The 20,644-nt window shown below is 41.1% G+C and overlaps 1 protein-coding gene across 1 annotated transcript in view; it reads right to left on the bottom strand.

Moving 5' to 3' along the window:
- The window catches only part of SH3RF3 (SH3 domain containing ring finger 3), a 247,016-nt gene that overhangs the window by 11,338 nt on the left and 215,034 nt on the right, over nt 1–20,644 (bottom strand). Inside the window, exon 9 of the mRNA XM_061377606.1 lies at nt 366–703. Within this exon, the coding sequence (XP_061233590.1) occupies nt 366–703 (338 nt within the window). The remainder of the gene's footprint in view (nt 1–365; nt 704–20,644) is intronic.

Here is a 20,644-nt window from a genome sequence, read left to right as displayed (position 1 = left end):
TATCCTAAACAACGAGAATTTGAAAAAGTCTTTGGTATTGCAGAACAGGCCAGAGAGGGCCTTGATGAGCAAACACATTACCCTTGTTGCCCTCAGGCAGGAAGCACCAGATGACAGCTCCATAAGTTTATTAAAACATAGGGATACCACTTAAAAAGTGGCCTTTGCCAAGAGCAATTGCACCCTTTGGGCTGAGAAGGCACTGCTGTCCTCCAGATTTAAACCAGGGCTGTATGGTGTCATGAACAGGTGCTGCTCACCACTTTTTAAATCATTCTGCAACAACCCTTAAGCAAGTTAAACTTGCAACCCTTCTCCAAAAGCTCCCTGAGGATGTGTACGATCTTAGGAGATACATGGCTTACCTTTCCCGGGGCAAAGGCTTGGGCTCCGGCCGAATAGCTGCCATGGAAGAGAGGGGTTGCCTGGCAGGAGAAGGGATGGAAAAATTCAAATCCAAGGATCCTGTTTTCCTGTGCAGAGGCTCCAGCCCCATGGCTCCCTGCATTTCACTCTCGATAGGGCATGAGCCAGCCCTGCCGTGGCTGGAGAGGGAGGAGAGCTCAGGTCCCACTGCCCCTTGCAGGACTCCTTCGATGGCTGCCTGGGGGTCGTGTGTGGGGGACACAGATGGTGGGGAGCGCGACTTCTTTTTTGTTGATGCTCCTGCTAGAAGTTTCAGCAGCCCGCTCTTCTTTTCCTTCTGCAAAGGAACCAAATCAAACACGGGCAGTAAGCAGACGTACCGACTCTGGTTTTCTTTTGGAAAATCTCAGTGTGTGCAGCAGAAAACCTCTGAAAACTGCCATGACTAGAAGTGGATCCAGGCAGAACTTGAGCTTTTGGTAATAAAGTTCCTATACAAATCCCTCTCTATCCAATAGGGCAGAGTAAGGGCCTAACATACTAGTTTTCTCAATTTTCAAATCCACCTAGGTAGTGATCATGTGTTATTTTAAAGAAATAGTGCAGTTACAGCGGGACAGCAAAAGCACAGGGGAAATACAAACTTTCCATGCAGAGAAGCTGGCAGTTGAAGTGTTGCTCTCTCAGTTCTAGGAGACACCTGTCTCTCAACAGAGAAACTTTCCAAAAGTAGAAATCAGGCTTTATGGCTAAAAACTTCCCCTGGGAAGCACAAAGGTCTCAGGAGAGATTTCAGATCCCAGTCCACTGCAAGAGAAGCACCCATCATTACTTCCTCATTTATTACGTGATGCAGATTTACTGTAGGGAGAACGGAGGCACAAGACAGTGGTTTAATAGCCTGTTCCATGTGCTCCCTTTTACATCCTGAATCACACAGCTGTACTTACTTGTGTCTCCATCTCAGAAGTCAATTCTCCTCATGTGTTCAGGTAAAGGTATCACTTTGATGTTTGAAGATAGACTAAGAATTCACAATTGACAATCACAGTGACAGTGCATGGGAGGTTTCAGAGTTCTAAAAGGGTTCTGACACTGAAGAATGAAAACAAGGTAATAGCACTCTTTCAGTTAATGTGAAAAAAAAAGGAAAAGGTATAATTCAGTCTGCATCACTAAGGCACACATCTGACCTTGTAGGCTTTATAGCAGTGTGAGAAATCCTGCTGCACATTTGCCTCAAGCACACACAAATACCAATTCCTATGTCCTTCAAGCTAGCAAGTTTTTGGGGGCAGAGGGGTTGTGTGCAGAAACTGGCCATCCCCCTGCACAGTGCTAGGCTGGATTTGCAACCAGCAATGCTGAGCAGTAAAATTTCCATTATTTTTCTTTGTTTCCTGTAATTACACAAGAAGTTTTGCAGAAGGCCTGTTCAATGTCTTCTCTCTTCCTCTTCTGTCAGAAGTGCAAGCCATTGCCCAAGACTATATTCAGGGACTCAGGGTTGTGAAGTTTCACTGTGTTTGATAATTTGTTCTATAATAGGATCCCAGGGGATAGGAATGAACGCAGCAACCACAGTACTTATGGAACAGAAACTATCTATCTCTCTATCTTCAAGCAGGAACACTCTTTGGAAATAGAAGCCAGTAATGTATTTGTTCTCTGTAGACAAAATGTCCCATGTAGGGTTTAAAATGATGCTCTTTTATGTGCTGACTGCTGAAGTAATTTCTCAAAGCAACTTTAAAGAATAGGAGGGCTACAATAAAACATATATAAGCTTTTAGAAGAGGCTTTGAATTTACTACGGTAAACGTACTTGGAGTATCTGATATCTCTGCTCCCAAAGTTATTGTTTGCAATTTTTATCTGTCACAGACTGGTAAGGAAACAGAAATACCTTAGATATTTAGACACAGAAGAGCTAAAATGAAGCACGGTTGTTTTCACAGTGACAACGTCCAGTGATTTTTTAAGAGTACAGTAAGAATTACACTTCCAGGTCCCAGTCTCCTGCATACCACCAGTTCCAGCTATATGCTTTGTTTAAAAGGGCTTTTGTCACAGGATGAAAGGATTCGTCCTGCAAAGATGTTCATCGAGGCAGAATCCATGGAAGCTAAGGGAGGCTGGCCATATGGCACCATTAGGTCAAAAAATACTAGCTAAATTCCCTTGGAAACAATAGAGAAGCAGACCAAATGCCCTTGATAAACATCTTCTTTCTCCGATGGGAAGGGACTGTTGTGGGAATTGTGGTAGGTGTGCATGCTGGAATTCACCTGAAGCACCAGAAAAATACTTGAGCATTTCTCTCACTCTCTAATTAAGAAATATCTCTGCTGACATCATTATATCAAATTTTAAAGCTCTTCACAAAATTGCTAAACTCTCCTTTCCCTGTGGCGCAATGAAACAATAGCTCTAATGATCCCAGCATACTGTGTCAATATGCATTTGAAGGTGTCTAAAGGTCAGTGACAGAATACAATAGCCATTGTGGGGCTCTGGAGAAACGGCTATTGTGCAGCAGTGAGCACTTTGAGCCTCTTTAATTGGCAGCTTTGCACATGCAAAGTAACTATGTGAACTAAAGCCCTGTATAATGAACAATTAATATTCCTCTGCGGTAGCAGCTTTCCTAATTTTTGCTTCTAATTTAAATACCTTGGCAAATTTTCATTAGAAAAACCTTGTGTGACTTAGACCATTTAAGACACAGAAGCAAAAATCTTTCGAAGGAAGGAGATGCATATATTCACACCCATCTGCACATTGAAAAGCAGATGAGCCTGACAGTCCTTTAATTTTGTTTACAAGAATGGCTTCCACTCTACATGGTTAACCGTGGCATAAATTTCTACACTCAAGCTACTATCACTCAGATATCAGGGAGCTATAATGAACTTGCTGATGTACCCTTTATTCTACTTTAACAAAAGGAAATATAAAGGATTGATTTGTAGCCTCCCTGAGTCCACTGAGCAATTTACTAAACTTGTGAGACAAGACCTGTGTTCTCTAAAGAGGGAAAGTGACTTACTCCCATTGATAAACCTAGCCTTGCTAGTAAAAAATCTGAGGAGTCACTGTACCAAGACACTTAGAGGTGGCTGATACTAACCACTTAGGGTGCCTGAAGATTAGACATTACATCCAGCTCTTTCTCCCTTTGAATCTGGCAAATGCTCTCAGCCTTCTGGTATCACATTGCCACATCCTCTGCTGAGGCTGCTCAGAGTACTTCAAGCAAAACAAGGACTGCCAGGAGCGGATAATTTACTGTGATGTCTCTCAGGAGAAACAGATTGGGTTTGAGCCTCCTGTGATGAGCAGTTCAACCTAAACCCCTTTGTGCCTCCTCCCCCCATCTGTAAAATGGAACTAAGTTAAAACTCCTTCTTGTGCAGCTGGAATTTATTAATGACACCAGTGTTACAAAGCTATACATTTCTTTGGGAGCAACCATTCTTTTCCATGGCTTTAATATTAAAAAAAAAAAAAAAAGAAAGAAAGGTTTTGGAATGGGATGTTAGTATGCAGTCCCAGTAGTGATTTATTGAGAATGTCCAAGTATTATGAATTCATTTAATATTTAGTGTAATAGCAGCCATCCTTCACAAGAAATTAATATTTATATGGCTGTCCAAGACAGTCCTTTCTTCAGCAGTCTCACTGTAAATCAACGAAGCATTAATGGGCATAAATGTTGTAAAGAGATCTACATCAATTGGTTACAGACTCTGTGGGTTTTGAGGTTAAGTTTACAGAAGACATACCTGATGACTTTCAGGAATTAAGTTTTTGAGTGAAAAAAAATAGATGGTTTACTTTTTTTCCATTGGCATACAGCTGTTTTATTGTTTTCTAGGAAATCTGTAATCTAATGAAACATCTGTGTATTTATTGAGTTTTCTTTGTTTAGTAGCTACATTTCTAACTGACTGCAAAATGTGTTTGACATCCCTGCCTCCTGAACCTGCCAAGGTCAGACATTTGCATCTGTGTTGATGGATGCATCCACAGTATGGGCAGCACTTCTCCCATCTCCTGGTTACTGTCCATGTTTAACTGAATTTAAATCATTACCTTTGTGTTGCTCAGGTTTTATTCTAGGAAGTTCAGAGTCAAAACTTCCAAACCATTAATTTCAAAGGATCAATACTTTGTCAACAAAACCCCCCCAAAAAACTAAAAAGGCAAAGGAATGAAATCAGCTCTTTCAAATCAATTCCATGCTGTTTCTAGTTAAGAAAAAAAAAGAAAAAAAGAAAAAAGAAAAAAGACTGTGACCACAGACAGAATAGGCAGGTCAGAATTCCTTACTTCTCTAGCAAAGCCTATGCTTGAGACTCTGTTCCTATGGTGTGTTTTGTGCTGTGGTGTAGCGCAAAAGAATCTCAGTGGAAATCAGGCTCTGGCAGCACAAGGATGGGCTGGGCATAATTTCTGTGACCCTGGAACGTACACCTGGGGAAGCCAGCACTTGGACAGGTGCAAGTTACCCTATTTACATCATGGTGGGAATGTCTGGAAAAGCGAATACAGTCTGAGCTTAGAAACTCATGAAGGACTAGATCAAAATTAAAGTCTCAGATATGTAAATGTTGAAATATTTTGCTTCACAGTAATTGGGGATGATTTTTCCCCTCATTAATAACCCCACTTGAAGATAATAACTAGCTCTTCTTTCAGCTTCAGAGATGAGATGAGCGCAGAGATGAGATGCAGCTACTTTGCTGATGACTGAGTGATAACAGAGTCCCCTGTCTGCAAAGCAATAATCATGCCATAATCCAAATACCAATTCCAATTATATGTGCTGTCTATATAAATACGTATCTTATTTATTTATTTATTAATTACACAACCCTAATAAACAGAAAACTCTGTTTTAGTTTTATCCATCTGCAATTCCTAATACTTAATTTCCTACCTATCCAGGCTCATTAAATAGATGAGGAAACCTTACAACAGCTGATAGAAAAACTGTCTCTAGCCATTGAAATGAGTTAATTTCTCATGCAACACCAGTTATATCAATAGATAAGAGAGCCAGAGAGAGAAAAAAGTTTTTATTTAAAAATGAAGAAAAGAGAAACAAAACTGTTTAAATGCTGCACTGAGCCCTAGAGAACAAACGTGGAACTCTTCTGTCAGTCAGTACACCCAAATCACCACTTTTGCTGCTTGTTTAACTTGGGCAATACTGGTTTCAGTACTTTTAAGTTAGTGTCTGGAGAACAGTGCATTTTTATTCTGATTCCAACTTGGCTCTCACTGATTGATGCGTGAATTGAAGGAGTAGGTGGTATTCTGGATCACATCTTTTAGGAAAAAATCTATCTGGATTTTAAAAATCTGTAACATTACTTAACTTGAGATTTTGCTAATTATTCATAAAGCACAAAAAAACAAACCAGCATCATCTCAAAGCAAAGCTTTAGGTCTGGGATATCTTTGGATATGTATTTATCATTTGCAGTTTGCCACTATTTCTCATGAGGTGTAGATGACATACTAAAGAAGACAACAGGAATTACTTACTACACAATTACTTCTGATTTTAGGGAAAAACTAGTTTTGTATCACATATTGTATGGAAATATGTTCCAAAGATTTAGTCTTTAATGGAGACAACTGCTTCTAGCCAGGAGTCTGTTATTATAATCTCAGTATAAAATTTACATGACAAGGAAAAGAAAGGATTTTAGGATCATAATATCATTAATTTTAAATCCCAGTGACAGTAACATGCATGTGTACATGCACAAATATATTAGACTTATGGTCATTAATTTGAAGACAACTAGCATTAAAGCCATGAGAAAATAAGTAAAATGTCTTACAGCTAGACTTGAATGGGGATTTTAGATGTTTTGAAAACAAAACTGAGAAGAAGAAATAGTGTTCAGGTCCCAGTACAGCAAAGCATATAGGCACTTCATCGTGTGCTTTTGTTGAACTGGGGCAGAAGCAAGGCTCTGGAGACTACTAAAAGAGATAAAGAGGGAATCTAAAAATATATTTGAATATTCAATTTAGAAGGAATAGCAGATCTTTAAAATACTGGAACAAAGTTAAATGCTAGCTCAAAGGGGGAAAAAGAATTGAAGAGGAAGTGGAGTCTCAGCTATCATTTAGCTTCCTGGAGGCTGCTGAATTTGTAACAGGCAAAAGGTAAAAGGAACACTAACACGATTAACAGTGAATGAGTGACCGATTATCTGCTACACTGATACTGTCTTTTTTCTGTGTCTGATGGAGGGAGAAGCTGATGGATGTATAGTTTTGCATTTCATTGCTTTCCTAGCGTGGTATGTAGGGAATAGGTGATGGTTATGTAAAGGATGGAAAGTTGTTAAGATATGCAAATTACTCCATGCCCCAATAACAGTTTTCAGTGATATTTTTTAGTGGGAACAGCTGAAACAGAGCACCAGGGAATTGAAAACTACTGCTGTGATGAAGTATTTCAAAACTGTGTACTGATGAAGTGAAATGCAAGGACAACATCAAAGAACACGACGAAACCACGGTTCTTATGAAGCCTGTGGCAACATTTACACTACTTAGAAGTAGCCACAGTCTCTAGAACTAAGCTTAGATGGAGGTGGTTTAGTCCTGATTTTTGACTATTTCTTTCTTTGAAGTAGGAGCAACCTCTTTGGGGACACAAATGAAGGGAGTAGGCATGATATCCTTGTGCATATTTGACATTCAGATCCCTTCTTCACTCAGCAATCCACTGGATATTTAATTATCCTACAACAAGTAAGGGAACTTCAGTACAAAGCATTGAGATCTCCCTCCAACTTTCTGGCCCCTACACAGCCCATACAGGGAGGTGTACAGCATAAGGACATCCCCTGGGGAATGAGAACCCCCTCTCAGGAGAAAACTCAATAAATGAGTTTCTTGCAAGTGCTTCAAGTGTGGGATGCACAAGCATGAACAAGAGTTCCTGCTCAGTTGTGTAAGAAATCCTCATCCTTTTTTTCTGGAAGGAAACCTTGACACCCTGAAGAGCTGGGCACACGCCATGAATCCCAAGTGGAAGCAGGTAACCTACTCAGAGAGGAAAAAACAAGATCCCAGCCACCGTTCCCTTACCAGTATCTTCTGCTGGCTTAGTGCCATGGTTTCAGCTGGGACAGAGCTAATTTTCTTCCTAGTAGCTGGTACAGTTCTGTGGTTTGGATTTGTGATGAGAATAATGTTGATAACACACTGATGTTTTTAGTTGGTGCTAAATAATATTTATACTAAGTCAAGGACTCTTCAGATTCCCATACCGCCCTGCCAGCAAGCAGGCTGTGGGCACAAGAAGCTGGGAAGAGATGCAACCAGGACAGCTGACCCCAGCTGGCTGAGGGGATGGATATTCCATATGGCATTATGCTTAGTATGTGAATCCTATGGGCAAAGTTAGCTAGGGCCACTGCTTGGGAATTGGCTGGGCACCGGTTGGCAGGTGGTTAGCACTTGCATTGTTCATCACTTATTTCGCATATTCTAATTCTATTACTATTATTAATAATTATTTTTTCCCTTCCTTTTCTAGCTTATTGAACTGTTTTTATCTCAACCCATGAATTTTTCATTTTTTTTTCCCAATTCTCTCCCCCATCACACTGGGCAGGGGGGAGTGAGCAAATGGCTGTGTGGTGTTTAGCTGCCTACTGGGCTAAACCATGACACTCAGACATCAGTTCTGCTTGTCAGATTTTGTGAATCTCACTTTCTAGGCACTTAATTCTACCCTCACCTTAAATTGCAATTATGAATTCCAGTAGAAAGCAAGAGCCTTAAAGGTAAATAAACCTCCTTACTCAGCAAAAGTTAATTCTCATTGTGAAATTGGCCAAAAAATGAATGCAGAAGGTGTTCTAGGAATACAAATCCAAAGTATTCCCATGCTACTATTGACTATAAACTGACTATTTTCACACAGAGAAGGAGTGACTCCTAAAATCCCATGCTCAGCAATGTCAAAAAGGCAAAAGAGAAGACTGGGAATTCTTAGAAAAGGTCTAGTGAAAGAGGTAAAAACATCTGTAGAAAACACTGCTGTGGGAAGCTCTACCTTCCTGAATGCTGTGTGCTCTTCTGGCCACTGAAGCTGGAATATGATATTGCACAACTACGCACAGCACAGAGCAGGGCAGAGAGGACCCTGAAAGGTATGGAACAACTGTACACTGGAGGTGCCCGCTTGGAAAGCAGACAACTAACAGGGAATATGATAGCGGTCTACAAACTCCCTACCTGCACAGAGAAAGTATCTTGGGAACAGATAAATTATATTCCACAATACAGGAATTAGGGGGAAACTAATGAGATTATCAGGCATATGGTCAAAACTAAAAAATAGGAAGCACTTCTTCACACAGCACATAATTAAACAGAGACTTACTGCACACAGTATCACAGAAGCCAAAAATATGAACTGGTTCAAAGTGGATTAGACAAATCAATGGAGAACAGATATAACAAGGGCTATTAAAATAATGGCATGGATCCAATCTCTGCTTCAGGAAGTCCCAACATGTAAATGAAGCAGCAGTTACAGCATACACAAGATGACTCCACCTTGCTACAAAGAGACCATAAAACCAGTGAGAACTATTTCTGTGATAAAAAAATCAGCTGTCTGGGCAAGAACATAGGAAATCGGACAAAGCCAGGAATGAGCCCTCCCCTGTGCCCTCCCAGCTTTGGGAAATCAGCTGTTCAGGATTTCCTCAGCTGCAGGGGTCTGAGAGAGGGCAAAAGGCAGCCGGCAGGATGCAGTGTCAGCCAAGGAAGAGACACAGAAGGTTGGGAACTGCAACCCCAGAACACTTCCACAGCTCTGCAACTGCCATTTGGATTCCTCAGCTCCATCTCTGTTGTGAAAAACATCATAGACCAAAGGCTGCAGTGCTTACTCTGCACCAAGGAGCCACAAAAGTACTGGTGATAGAGCTGACAGGGGCCTATTACTTCTCAGAGCCCCACCTCCTTCCTAACCTGGCACTGCACTGCTTTTGTCTGTACCAAGGACTTCCTTGGAGCTACCATGGAGGTCTCCTACATAAGATTACACTGTGTCTGAAAGACCTAGCCTAAACTAAAGCCCAGCAAATGTTAAACCTTTGTTTTAATATAAATCAAGTATGTCTAGATGATTTAGGCAACTCTGGTAAACTAACTGTACTTTCCAGAGAATATAAGCAAAACAGCTGGATGGATTATGAGCACCCTTCTGAAACTTTAGGTTCATTTATTCAAACTAGAGTAGAAGCTGTCACATCCTCACTGACAGCACAGGACTCTGAAATGAGAAAAAGATGTATAAATACATAGACAAACTGCTTAGAATTAGTCTTTCTAAATAAGATTTAAACTGACTGGTTAGTCAGCCCCTTGTCTTTCATAAGGAAGTGAAAAAGATTTATTGGTCCTGGGGAGCACTGGGAGAAACACTCACATTTTGCAGAAAGCCAAGGCAAATTCACTTATTGAACACGTGAATGCAAGAGAATCAATGACAGACATCAGGATGTGCTTTGACATACTCTAATCTTACACATACTTATCTCTGGCTCTCCCCATTCATAAGGGACTGATTTTATTTCAGAAGCAAACAGTTAAATGGCTTGGTCTTGCTTGTAATCTTATTAAATGACAGGCAAGTGAGACTCGTATTTTAATGGAAAACAGAAACATGTAGGTATAAGGTTTGGATTAGTGGAGGTGATCTTGTCCCTTGTTGCTGATCTATCTATTCCCGCTTGGTTGATATTGTTCCAGCAGCTGTGCCACCTCAGGCTGTAATTTCAGCACTTCCAAAAAACTAAATGGTATTTGGCTGGCCTGCACTCAGGGAGAAGATTGCTTGTGGAAAATTCAGGCATCACAGGAGATATATTTTCTCAAAATCAGTTCCCCATGGAAGAGAAAAAGGGTTCTTTGTGGACAATGAAAAATTGCCAGGATTTGTGTTTACTAGATGCTTGAATACATTACAGTGGAATAATTCCTACAAACAATTCATCAGCTTGTAAAAGATGCATTTAGGTAGAGACAGAGGAGTCAGCCGAGACTGACAGAACATGTCACATCCACATGGACTGGGGCCAAGAGGTGGCGAAAACAGAAACTCCTCTTGCTCAGGCAACATATAACTGAAAATCAGCTGGGCTTCGCACTGCTGCTGGGGCAGTTGGAGCTGGGGGAGGAGTGGGAATGAGGGGGCCCTGTTGGTTCTCAGGTGGTCTGATATTTTAGAAGCAAGTCCTTGACACCTTCAAAGCCACAAGCATCAGAATTTTGCTCTCTGAAGGCAGCCCTCCAGTTTTGGCAGCTCCTGAGCATCAAATCAGAGCATCCAGAATAGGATTCCTAATGTATTTTATGCATTAAAAAAAAAAAAACAGGTCTTGCTCCTGTTACTTCCTGCCCTTATGACAGAGTGTCTCAAACAAGGCAAGTGATATTTATAGCATCAAAAAGAGAAATGCCAATGTGCTTTAGCTGATGGCTCTTCTGCGAGTAAGGGGAAGCTCAACCTCTCAGCGTTCATGGGAGTGCAGGGAGTCCCAGGTGCTCTGTATCCATGGGCATCGCAGGCCTCGCTGCACCCAGCAGCACCGCACAGCGGCAGAGCTGTTGTCTGGTGCAGTCTGAATTGGGGTGTGATCAATTATTACAGTGCATAAGCTTTGCAGGCAAAGCGGCAGAGGTTTCTGCAATCTCCCATCAGCTGTGATAAAGGCATTTTCAGTCCTACATTTCCAAGCAATGCCCTGCGAATCACTCTGGGATACACAGAAGTGGCTGAAGTCCTTTTCTTTTATAGGAACCAATTGATCATGTCTACTCTCTAAGAAATGAAGAAAAGAATCTCGGAGTTGTTTTAAGGGATTGCAAAGTAAGTGGCTGCCAGTGTCAGAGGAATATAAACAACAATTTCTTTGATAAAGTGACCAAGGTACTGTTGCTTTGAAAATGTCACAACACTTGTGTTGCAATAACTAGCAAGCTTTGTAATAGCAAAAGGCTCTTTTCAGCAGAAATTGGATTTCATCTTTTTTCCTTGTTTAGTCTTTTTGTTACTTAAAAAATAAAAATGGAGCTATCAAAGACCATTTGCTAAAAAGCCTCCTAATACCTTTATACTAAAAGGTCAGGTCTTTAGAAAGTATGAAATGTGCCTTTCTTAGATTAAAGAGCTGAGCAAGGATCATACATGAAAAATAGAGCTAACCAAAGGGAGCAACTAGGGTATAAGTAGGGAAGGGGAGTCAGTAACATTATGGCTTTTTTTTCCTTTTGCACTAAGCCTGGTTTTACATTGCAATCCTATTCCTCCATTCTACCTTCTCTTCCTTTGTCTGTTTTATCCACTTATTTTTCACCTGCAGGTATGACCATACAATGAAATGCAATTGAGTTGTGCTGATTTAACTAATTACTACCTGTCAAGTGTGCCACCTAATCCAGTATTCCTCATTTCCTCACCCTATCCCAACTGTGAGACAAAACATGTTAGCTCAAATGCCAGGTTTATGCTGATTTGTCCAAGGACAAATATCCAAGGACAAGCTTTATATAAAAAATGTCCAAGATGTCCAACGACAGGCTTTATATCAAAACTGGTAGCAGGATAATTTTAGTGGTGCAGGCAGTGAGCAGCATCTAACATGGGTTACACACATAGACATATCTGTAATCTCAAGACCTCTCTGGACATGGATTTATTCCTTGTCTGGAGCATGCTATGTAGTGACATCTGGTTTGTGTTTGCACATGCAACTATTGCAGAAATAGTTAGCAGTGACAACACACATACAGTGTATTCCTCTTTACTTTGCCAGCTAGTTGAGTGATGCAGAAGAGACCAGTATGACCTGAAACAAAAGGTGGATCCTGCCAACTAACAGCAAGAAATGGTCAATTTTAACACACAGGCTCAAAATGCCCATGTGAACATGCTGGTCACATACACCTCACATCTGAAAATGGCAGAAACTTTATAAAGCTAAAATCATTACTGCATCAGAGCAGAAATTGCAGCTTTGTCATAATAGCCCATCTCTAAGCCTGCCTACCATATATGAAGATGAAAAACCCTTTACACAAGTCAGATAACAGTGCAAGAAGATTTCCCCTTGACTGAAGTGGCTGATTGACTGATGGTCTGTACAGACTGACAGCCTTTCATATTTTCTTTTTAGCAAAACAGTGTAGGTAAACATTGACTTAGAATTCTCTCATCTTCAATTTGATCATGGCTGATTGGAATGTCTCTGCCTATAAAGATAACAGAATTAGTAGTCTGTTAGTTAAGCAATCATGACTTCCATTCAAACCCCTGTACTGTGATTATTTTGCAGTACCTGACAATCTTCCCACAACAGAGCAGGCAATATGATGAATATCATGCAGAAATTTGTTCTTTCAACTTCTTCCTGCTAGAACAGCAGTCTCCATTTGAGGGGTCCCTTCCAGTCTTGCACTATCCCTCATTTTCTATCAGCAGCAGACACACAAGAATTCAAACTGCAGATAACCAGATGCTACCAGCTGCTTTGCAGTATTTTGCAGTTAATGACTTTCTGCCAAACCAAGAGGACATTTCAGGTAGGTGCCAACAGGGCTTGTCTCAGTGCCAGCGCTAGTCAATCTTTTCATTAATTACTTGGAAGGTGAGCTAGAGAGGGCACTTTTAAAATCAGCAGTGGGCACTGAGCTGATGAAGTTTACAAGTAGGTGAAAGTTTCACTGATTTTAGCTGGGATAGAGTTAAATAGCTTTGTAGTAGCTTGTATGGTGCTCTGTTTTGGATTTTTGAGCACACAACAGTAATAACACATCCCATTTTAGTTATTGCTGAGCAGTGCTTGCACAGCATCAAGGCCTTTGCTGTTTCTCATGCTACCCCTTCAGTAAGTAGTCTGGGGGTGCACAAGAAGTTCAGAAGGGACAAATTCAGGACAACTGGCCCCAGCTGACCAGAGGGATATCCCAGACCACATGGCATCATGCTCAGCAATAAAAGGTGTGGAAAGAAGGAGAAAGGAGGGGACATTCAGTGTGATGGCATTTGTCTTCTCAAGTAACTGTTACATGTGGTGGAGCTCTGTTGTCCTGGAAATGGCTGTACACCTGCCTGCTGATGGGAAATGGTGAATGAAATGCTTTACTTATGAAAATCAATCCATGAGTTTTCTCATTTTACCCTTCTGATTCTCTCCCCCTTCCAACTGCGGCAGGGAGTGAGTGAATGGCTGTGTGAGGCTAAGATGTCTGCCAGGGTTAACCTACAATAAAATGATAAACAGGGTAAGAATTCAGAATAATTTTCATAAAATGGTGAAATGATCCCAAATTACCATGGTGAAATCTGCAAAGTCAAGCATAACATGCTACAGTTAGGAAGGAGAAATCAAATGCAGAGAGGCAAAATGAGGAGTGACTGCCCAGTCAGCAGCTCTGAAGAAAGGGATGCAGGAATTACAATGGACCACAAACTGGTTGTGAGTCAAGATGGTGCTGTGAAAAAGCTTAAATTTATCTGGAAACATATTAACAAACATTTAATATGTAAATGGAAAGTGCTTATTCCTTTGTAATTGGCACTAACAAGGTCTCAGCAAAACTTCAATCTGGGCCACTGCTCTTTAAGACACCAGCAAATTGAAGGCTGCCCGGAGGAGAGCTGAAAGTGTAATCAGAGGCCTAGATAGTATTAACTGTGAAGAAAGGCTAAGAACTGGGCTTTAAAAAGTCGGAAAATCAGTTCTCTCTTTCAAGTCATGATCAAAGCCTAGCTTATGCATTTCCCTTGCCACAGCAGGCACCACTGTGTTGATAGGATCTGGCTGCCCAAACCTCCCCCTTTTTTTGTCTCAAAACTTAAATTATGAAGGGAATAGACATCTCTGAAGTCATCCGAAAAATGAGCTAGTTCCATCTTAAAATATTTAGATTCTGAGCTGACCATGAATTGGGACTAGAACTACAGTACAGGAAATCTACTTTACTGCAAAGTAAGTTGGCCATGGGCTCACGTTAAATTACGTCTTCTCTCCCTGTGACATCTGGTGATGAAGCCCAATGCCAGTCTGCTGTTAGCATGCTGAATGCAGTGAGCTGCGAGTGAAGATTTAGCTCCTGTAGTCTTAACTTACAGAAACGTATCAGTGACTACGAAGCAAACAAACTATATGCAAAAAAGCAAAGCAACAGGTTGAGTTCTGCCTTTATAATGAACTGTTTTCTAAAAGGCTGACTGCTTGACACCCTTTATTAATTCATTAAAGGCCACCTGCAGATGTAGTGTCTGAAAAACAACTTTTGCATGATGTACTTCCTGAATTCCTGAGACTGATGTGCTCTCCAGAGGGCATAATAGGAGCAATATTTTTCTCAGTCATTCGCAGACCATCATTGACTCCATGTCTTGACTTGGTCTGAAGGGAATTCCTAGATGCTTGAGACATTCCGTCAAAAAAATAACAACCCAGACTGATTATAAAGTGGCTTTACTGTTTGGCAAGAGAAAAGCTGAGGGCTTGTGAACCTTTCTGCTGTTACTGCAAAATGAAAAATAAACAAAAATATACAAAATAAGATAAATATCCCTTTGCTATAACTTGGTTATGCCCTCGAGTTATATGATAAAAACAGGAACATGCCACAGATATCTGTTTTCTCTTATAACAGCTTGTTCCTACGGTACCGATGTTTGTCAGAAACTGCAATTTCATTTAGTTTATGTAATTCTTCCAACAGAGCTTACTGAAGTACTTTTGCATTGATGCTAGAGATTTTAACCCATTTATTATGCATAATTATAGAGAAAAGCAAGGAAAAATACCAGTACCTGTGTGACTGAAAAAAGAAACATAGCCATGGAAAAGTTGATTATATCCAGTTTTCACAGGAAAGTTTAAACTTTGTCTCCATAAAACAACTGCATTAACACTTGAGATGCTTGTATCTCAGTGAAAAATCTCTGTTGCCTCTTGGTGGCTTAAGACTAACTGGTTTGTGAATTCATAGTTGGAAAACCACTGAGGAAAGCAAATGAGTCCTGGACACATGGGAGTCCATGATGCCACCAACTCTCACACATTTTGTTTCATTGTTTTCAAGATATCCAGCTTCTTACTGTGTTTTTCTACCGGAATGGTCTCATGTCTTCCTTCCTGGGAGTGGTAGGGCAGTGCCAGCTCCATGCCAGCGCTGTGTTACTGCTCTGAAGCAGAAAGAGGACAGGGACAGGCACAACATTTGTACTCTTTGTTTTTTTACCTGTGCATGGGAATTGGGAGCTTGATGTTATGAGGGAATGAGGGATCAAACCATGTTCTTTAGGACCAGGGCAGGGATAGGGCAGAAGCTGTGATGGGATGCTCATCTGCTGAGTTGTGCAGTCTAGAATGGGGACTGGTCCTTATAATCCCTCAACAGCTGGAATGTGTCAATGTCTCCCATTGATACCACAAGAATTGTTACATTTCACCTGCCTAATCCAAAGAGGTGCTTGCCATCCCTCCCACAGCCTAGTCCCATCCAGCCACCTGGTCCCATCCAGCCATCTGGTCCTGCGTGATTCCTTCTGCAGGCAAGGGAATGCCATGGGAACGCCAGTGTTGGGATGCTCACATACAGACATGCACAGGCACTCGTGCACACACACGCCTCCAGCCTTCTGCTTCCATCACTCCCTTGCATGCTCTTTCTTTTGTCAGTTCTACTTTCCTACCGAAGCAGCACTGAGGATTTAGTAAAAGCCCATGGGTCCTCTGTGTTATAAAATTAGGTCTCTATAGGTGTCAGAAGAATGCTGTGCCTTGGCATCCAAATAGCTTCATCTCAGTTAGTAGATAAAATGAATTTCCTCTTGAAGCTAAAGCATTCCCCATCTTCTCTTCCCCTGGATCTGCTTCCCCTTATGACCACAGAATGCAGCATAGAACTACTCGAAACAGATTAGAGAAAGCCACTGTGGACACTTGAGAAATCCTGTGACAGCACTACGAAGCAGATAAGCAGAGGCGGGGGGGAGAGTAGAGAGAGGAGGAATAGCTTTCGGAGACTGCTTGGCAGCAAAGTCAATGCTTGAAATATCTGTGGGGAGTTTGAAAGCATTTCCTAACATCAAAAAATGCGAAGAAGAAAAAGAAATTTTGATCAATGACTTACTGCCCTTGATCTAAGCAAAAGAATCCTAGCCAGTTAGAAATAACAGAAATCTGTTTTATTGTAAAGCTGAAGTTTTCTGTGTTTTGACAGCTGGGGCTCATGCTTTTGGCTGTCTTATTTGCCAGCCTTAAAATCTTCATCAGCAAGTTGCCAGGTTTTTGTCCTTTCAAATTGAACTCTAACGATGAAGGAGAAGGTGCTGGAGAGATTTTAAGCACGATTTTCTCTTCCCTAAAACAGACCTTTGTGGCCTGAATTCACACGACCAGTAAAAGAGATTTCTATTCCCTGGCCAAGTTTCTGGTGAATCACTTGCTGGTCACAGAGCCAAGATTCACTTTCTGGAGCATGGGAAGTGGTGGTTCATTTGTGATGAAGACAGCCCTGTTGCCTTTGTTGAGAGGAAATGGATTAACAGTATGTATTCTGTGCACAAGTCTGGAGAGAGCTGAACTAAAGTATTCCAGATTGAAGCATCCTTACTGAAGACCAAACTGGAACACACGTTAAACTGAAAAGTCAAATCTGACTCTGAAAATGATCAACAAAATGTTGGTGTTGGTGGCTCCAGGATCAACTCGGATGTCTGACAAAGTACCCAAGCAAATTAGTGTCACAGAACTTTATCTTTTTGATGCAAACCTGTTCATTACTCTTCTGATGTTACTTTATCTTAATGCTTCTATATTTTGATACACTTATTCTAAGATTTCACACCAGGCTCTTCTGCTATTGTGCAATTTGTTCATTGCTATGTCTTGTGCTACTTTCATTTAGTCATTTAGTTTTTATCATTCCATTTCATTTCATACTTGTACAACTTAGGGGGCTTTCCTAGATGAACTGGTTATAAAGTGGAAAACATTAAATCACTTAATATCTGCTAAGAAGATGGAACTCATCTTCCAAAAATTCAGGGTCAGTCATATTGACTTTATATCTGAAAAATCTACTTTCATCAACTCTGTCCTTAGCTTCCTTTACTTGTCCCAGACTGACCACAATTTTTGTCATGTCATTTTATGTCTGCAAAGTCCTTGCAAGTGCTCAATGTTTCACTCTTCAGACTGATCATCCATTTCCTGGATAAGGAATTAAATTTCTTTAGTGGATATGAAGTGGTGACAAACTCTTTTTACTCAGGGACAAGTTAATATGAAAAGTTACAATGCAGAGACTAGCACTTCATAACTGAAAACTGAAGGTACACTACTGTGTAGGATCAGGTCCTTCAGGCAGTTTCAGTTTTACCAACTGATAGCTTAAACAGACAGCTGTAACGCAGGCTAAGGTCAAAAAGCATCTCAGAGTTTACATAGTCAAATTTTCAAAGGGCCTTTGACCTAGTCTCCAATCCTATATAAAAGCCAGGTGGGTGACTAAATGTGCAGGTATTTGGTCTGCACTGAGGGATGTTGCCTGATGGGACTGGACACTGCCTGCAAATTAGGGGAAGGCAGAGGAAGGCACTGGCAGAAAGGGGGAGGAAAGTGTCTCTGGTCACATCTATGCTGGCACATAAAGCAAGGCCTGGATCTAGATATCAAACCCTGGTCCACATTCATTAACCACTGTGGGTTTGGCTTATATCAACTAGCACTCTCCCAGGATAATGTATGGGCATGATAGGCCACACCAAATACCAGGACTGTTCCCAGTTAGCAGTCTGGATTCAGGCATCCTATTTTGAGTGGGTAATAAAGTTTAAGACTAAAGTGTGGATGCAAGTCATGCAGGGACACTTGCAGGGCCAGAAAACAGGCCTTAGCTTGTTCCATTCTGTAATGTAGTACTTACACCAGGATTATGCCAAACATACTGTATCATTTGTGGAATGCAGTTATTCTGAGCAGAAGGACCGATATTTGACAAAGTGAGCGACACTGGTGAGAAGAAACAGATGTTTACAGATTCAGTCTTCACATGCAAAACTGTTGGTGCATGTTCAAAGTTTTTTTCTGAAGATGCGTCTCTTGTTATCTTAACATCAGTAAACAGTGGCGCAATGTGTTTTGCCATTTATTGTGACTTGCTTATCCAGATCCTCTATATATTCCAGGACACAGTCACTAAATTTAAAGTTGCAAACAGATTTGTTGTTTCAGCACACTTGTAAGAAACATTTAATTTTACATTGCCAATTCTCAGATACTTCTACATAGTCTGGCTGGGTAAAACAGTAAGGAATTGGTGTAACTCAGTGGTGAATTAATGGCTTGCTCAGTAATGCAAGCTCTTATGTTCCTCTTTAGCAGTTATTGGGCCAGACATTTTGGAAGAGTTTAATCAAAATCCTCATCAAAAGCCAAATGAGTGGATTTTAAAGAAAGTTTAATTACAGTGGTCAAGCCACCCTGCATGGTTTGCTTGATTTGATTAACGTAATGAGGAGCACATTTAATGAGAAATGCATTAATTCATTCAAACAAGTGGTTTTATCAGAGGTATTAAGCATCATCCCAGATTACATACAGCAGAAGCTATTATAGCAAAAATTGACTGAGGTCAAAGCAGTAGTCATGCCATAATTACAAGCACTCAGCTGTAATCTACCAGTTGAACTTGGGCAGTGCTCATCGTGACTGAAAAAGCATGGTCCCCATTTAAAAGACCCAAACCCACAGGGTTTTGCTTCCATTCCACAGCTGGGATCTCCATCCCTTTCTTTCAGATGTTTAGAAGATTTGGGATTTAATTCTCTCGAGTTTCAGACGCGGGTATTATTAGCAAATGATAAAGCAAGAGCTCAAAGGACCCCTGATACAAACCCACCACACACCCTTAAAGAAAATGCAGTATTCCCCATTTGCTTTGCTTTACCTTCCTCCTGTCTCTGTGATGTCTTTGGGACACTCATAACCTGGAATAGAAAGACTCTGGGGGAGAAATATTATTTTTCTTCTGGGAAGGAAATCTCCTTCTTGGAAAAGAAGAAAAAATTAGCCTCACGCATAAAACATTTGATAAGAAGAAGAAAGAGTCTCCTTTACACCTTGTTTCCTTTAACTGCTGTCTTTGGATAGGTTTCAGCCCCTATATCCTAACTTTCCTTTTCCAGGACCCCTCCCCATAGGTTTTACTCTTCACCTCCACCCTCTCCACTGGTGCACCTCCTCCAGTGCCCCCTGTTCTATCTCTCAGCAGCTGCTAAATCTTTTCTCGCTTCTATAGTGCCCTGACCACTGTTACCTCTTTGGCTTCTGCCGTGCTCCCTTGCCTTTATTCAGTCCATGACTTGTTATTTCTGTAGTGTCTGTGCTACCTCTGTGTGAGCTGCCTTTCCTCCTACTTTGTACTGCATCTTTATAGCACTGAAACAGCTTTGATTTTCAAGTGCTCTACTTCTAAGCCTGCTCTACTGCCTGCACACTTTTCAAGCACTGTTGCACAGTGGACCATATATTGCTCATCTTCCAGCAGCTACCACCAGCAGCTGGCAAAGGAGAACAGCTTTGAAACTGATCCCTAAGTGGACAAGAGGCTTGCCAAGGAGCTGAGAGGTGGAGTACAAGCCCAGTTGCAGATAGGATCCTCTGGGATTAGGTGCATACTGACAAGTGAAGTCTGGCATGGAGGCCATATTTTACCTCCTGATTAAGTCAGCAGGAGTATGACAGAACGACACTGATATTAAGGTGCCTAGATGAAAGCAGGTGCCAAGATCCACCTGCAGGATTGGAAGCCTGGGTGAAGACCTTTATGAAATAAGCTGAAGTAAAGAACTTAAAAAAATAGGCCTAAGGATTTGTTTGCTATGTTAATAGAAGATGAGAAAGAAAATCATTCTTGCTGAGTGGAAAACCATCACCCTTAGGATTATTTCTGCCATTTGCTTTTAAACCACAAGGAAACAACTAAAAATCGGAACCAGAGTCTCTCCATTTTAGAGAAATCTGACCGCTGCACACTACCAGCATCCTGTAATATGCTGGAACCCTCAATACTGGCATAGTGTCCCTGCCCATGGCAGGGGGGTTGGAACTAGATGATCTTAAGGTCCTTTCCAACCCTAACTATTCTATGATTCTGTGATTCTGTGAATGTATGCACAGAGGAAAGCATTGGCAGTGACAAC

Source organism: Neopsephotus bourkii, unplaced genomic scaffold (genome assembly GCF_033783945.1).
Source record: "Neopsephotus bourkii isolate Nb327-2 ecotype Australia unplaced genomic scaffold, CSIRO-AGI_Nbou_v1 NB_1760, whole genome shotgun sequence".
NCBI classification, from domain to species: domain Eukaryota; kingdom Metazoa; phylum Chordata; class Aves; order Psittaciformes; family Psittacidae; genus Neopsephotus; species Neopsephotus bourkii.
Note: the sequence above shows the minus strand (reverse complement) of the source record. Positions and strands in the feature narration are given on the sequence as shown.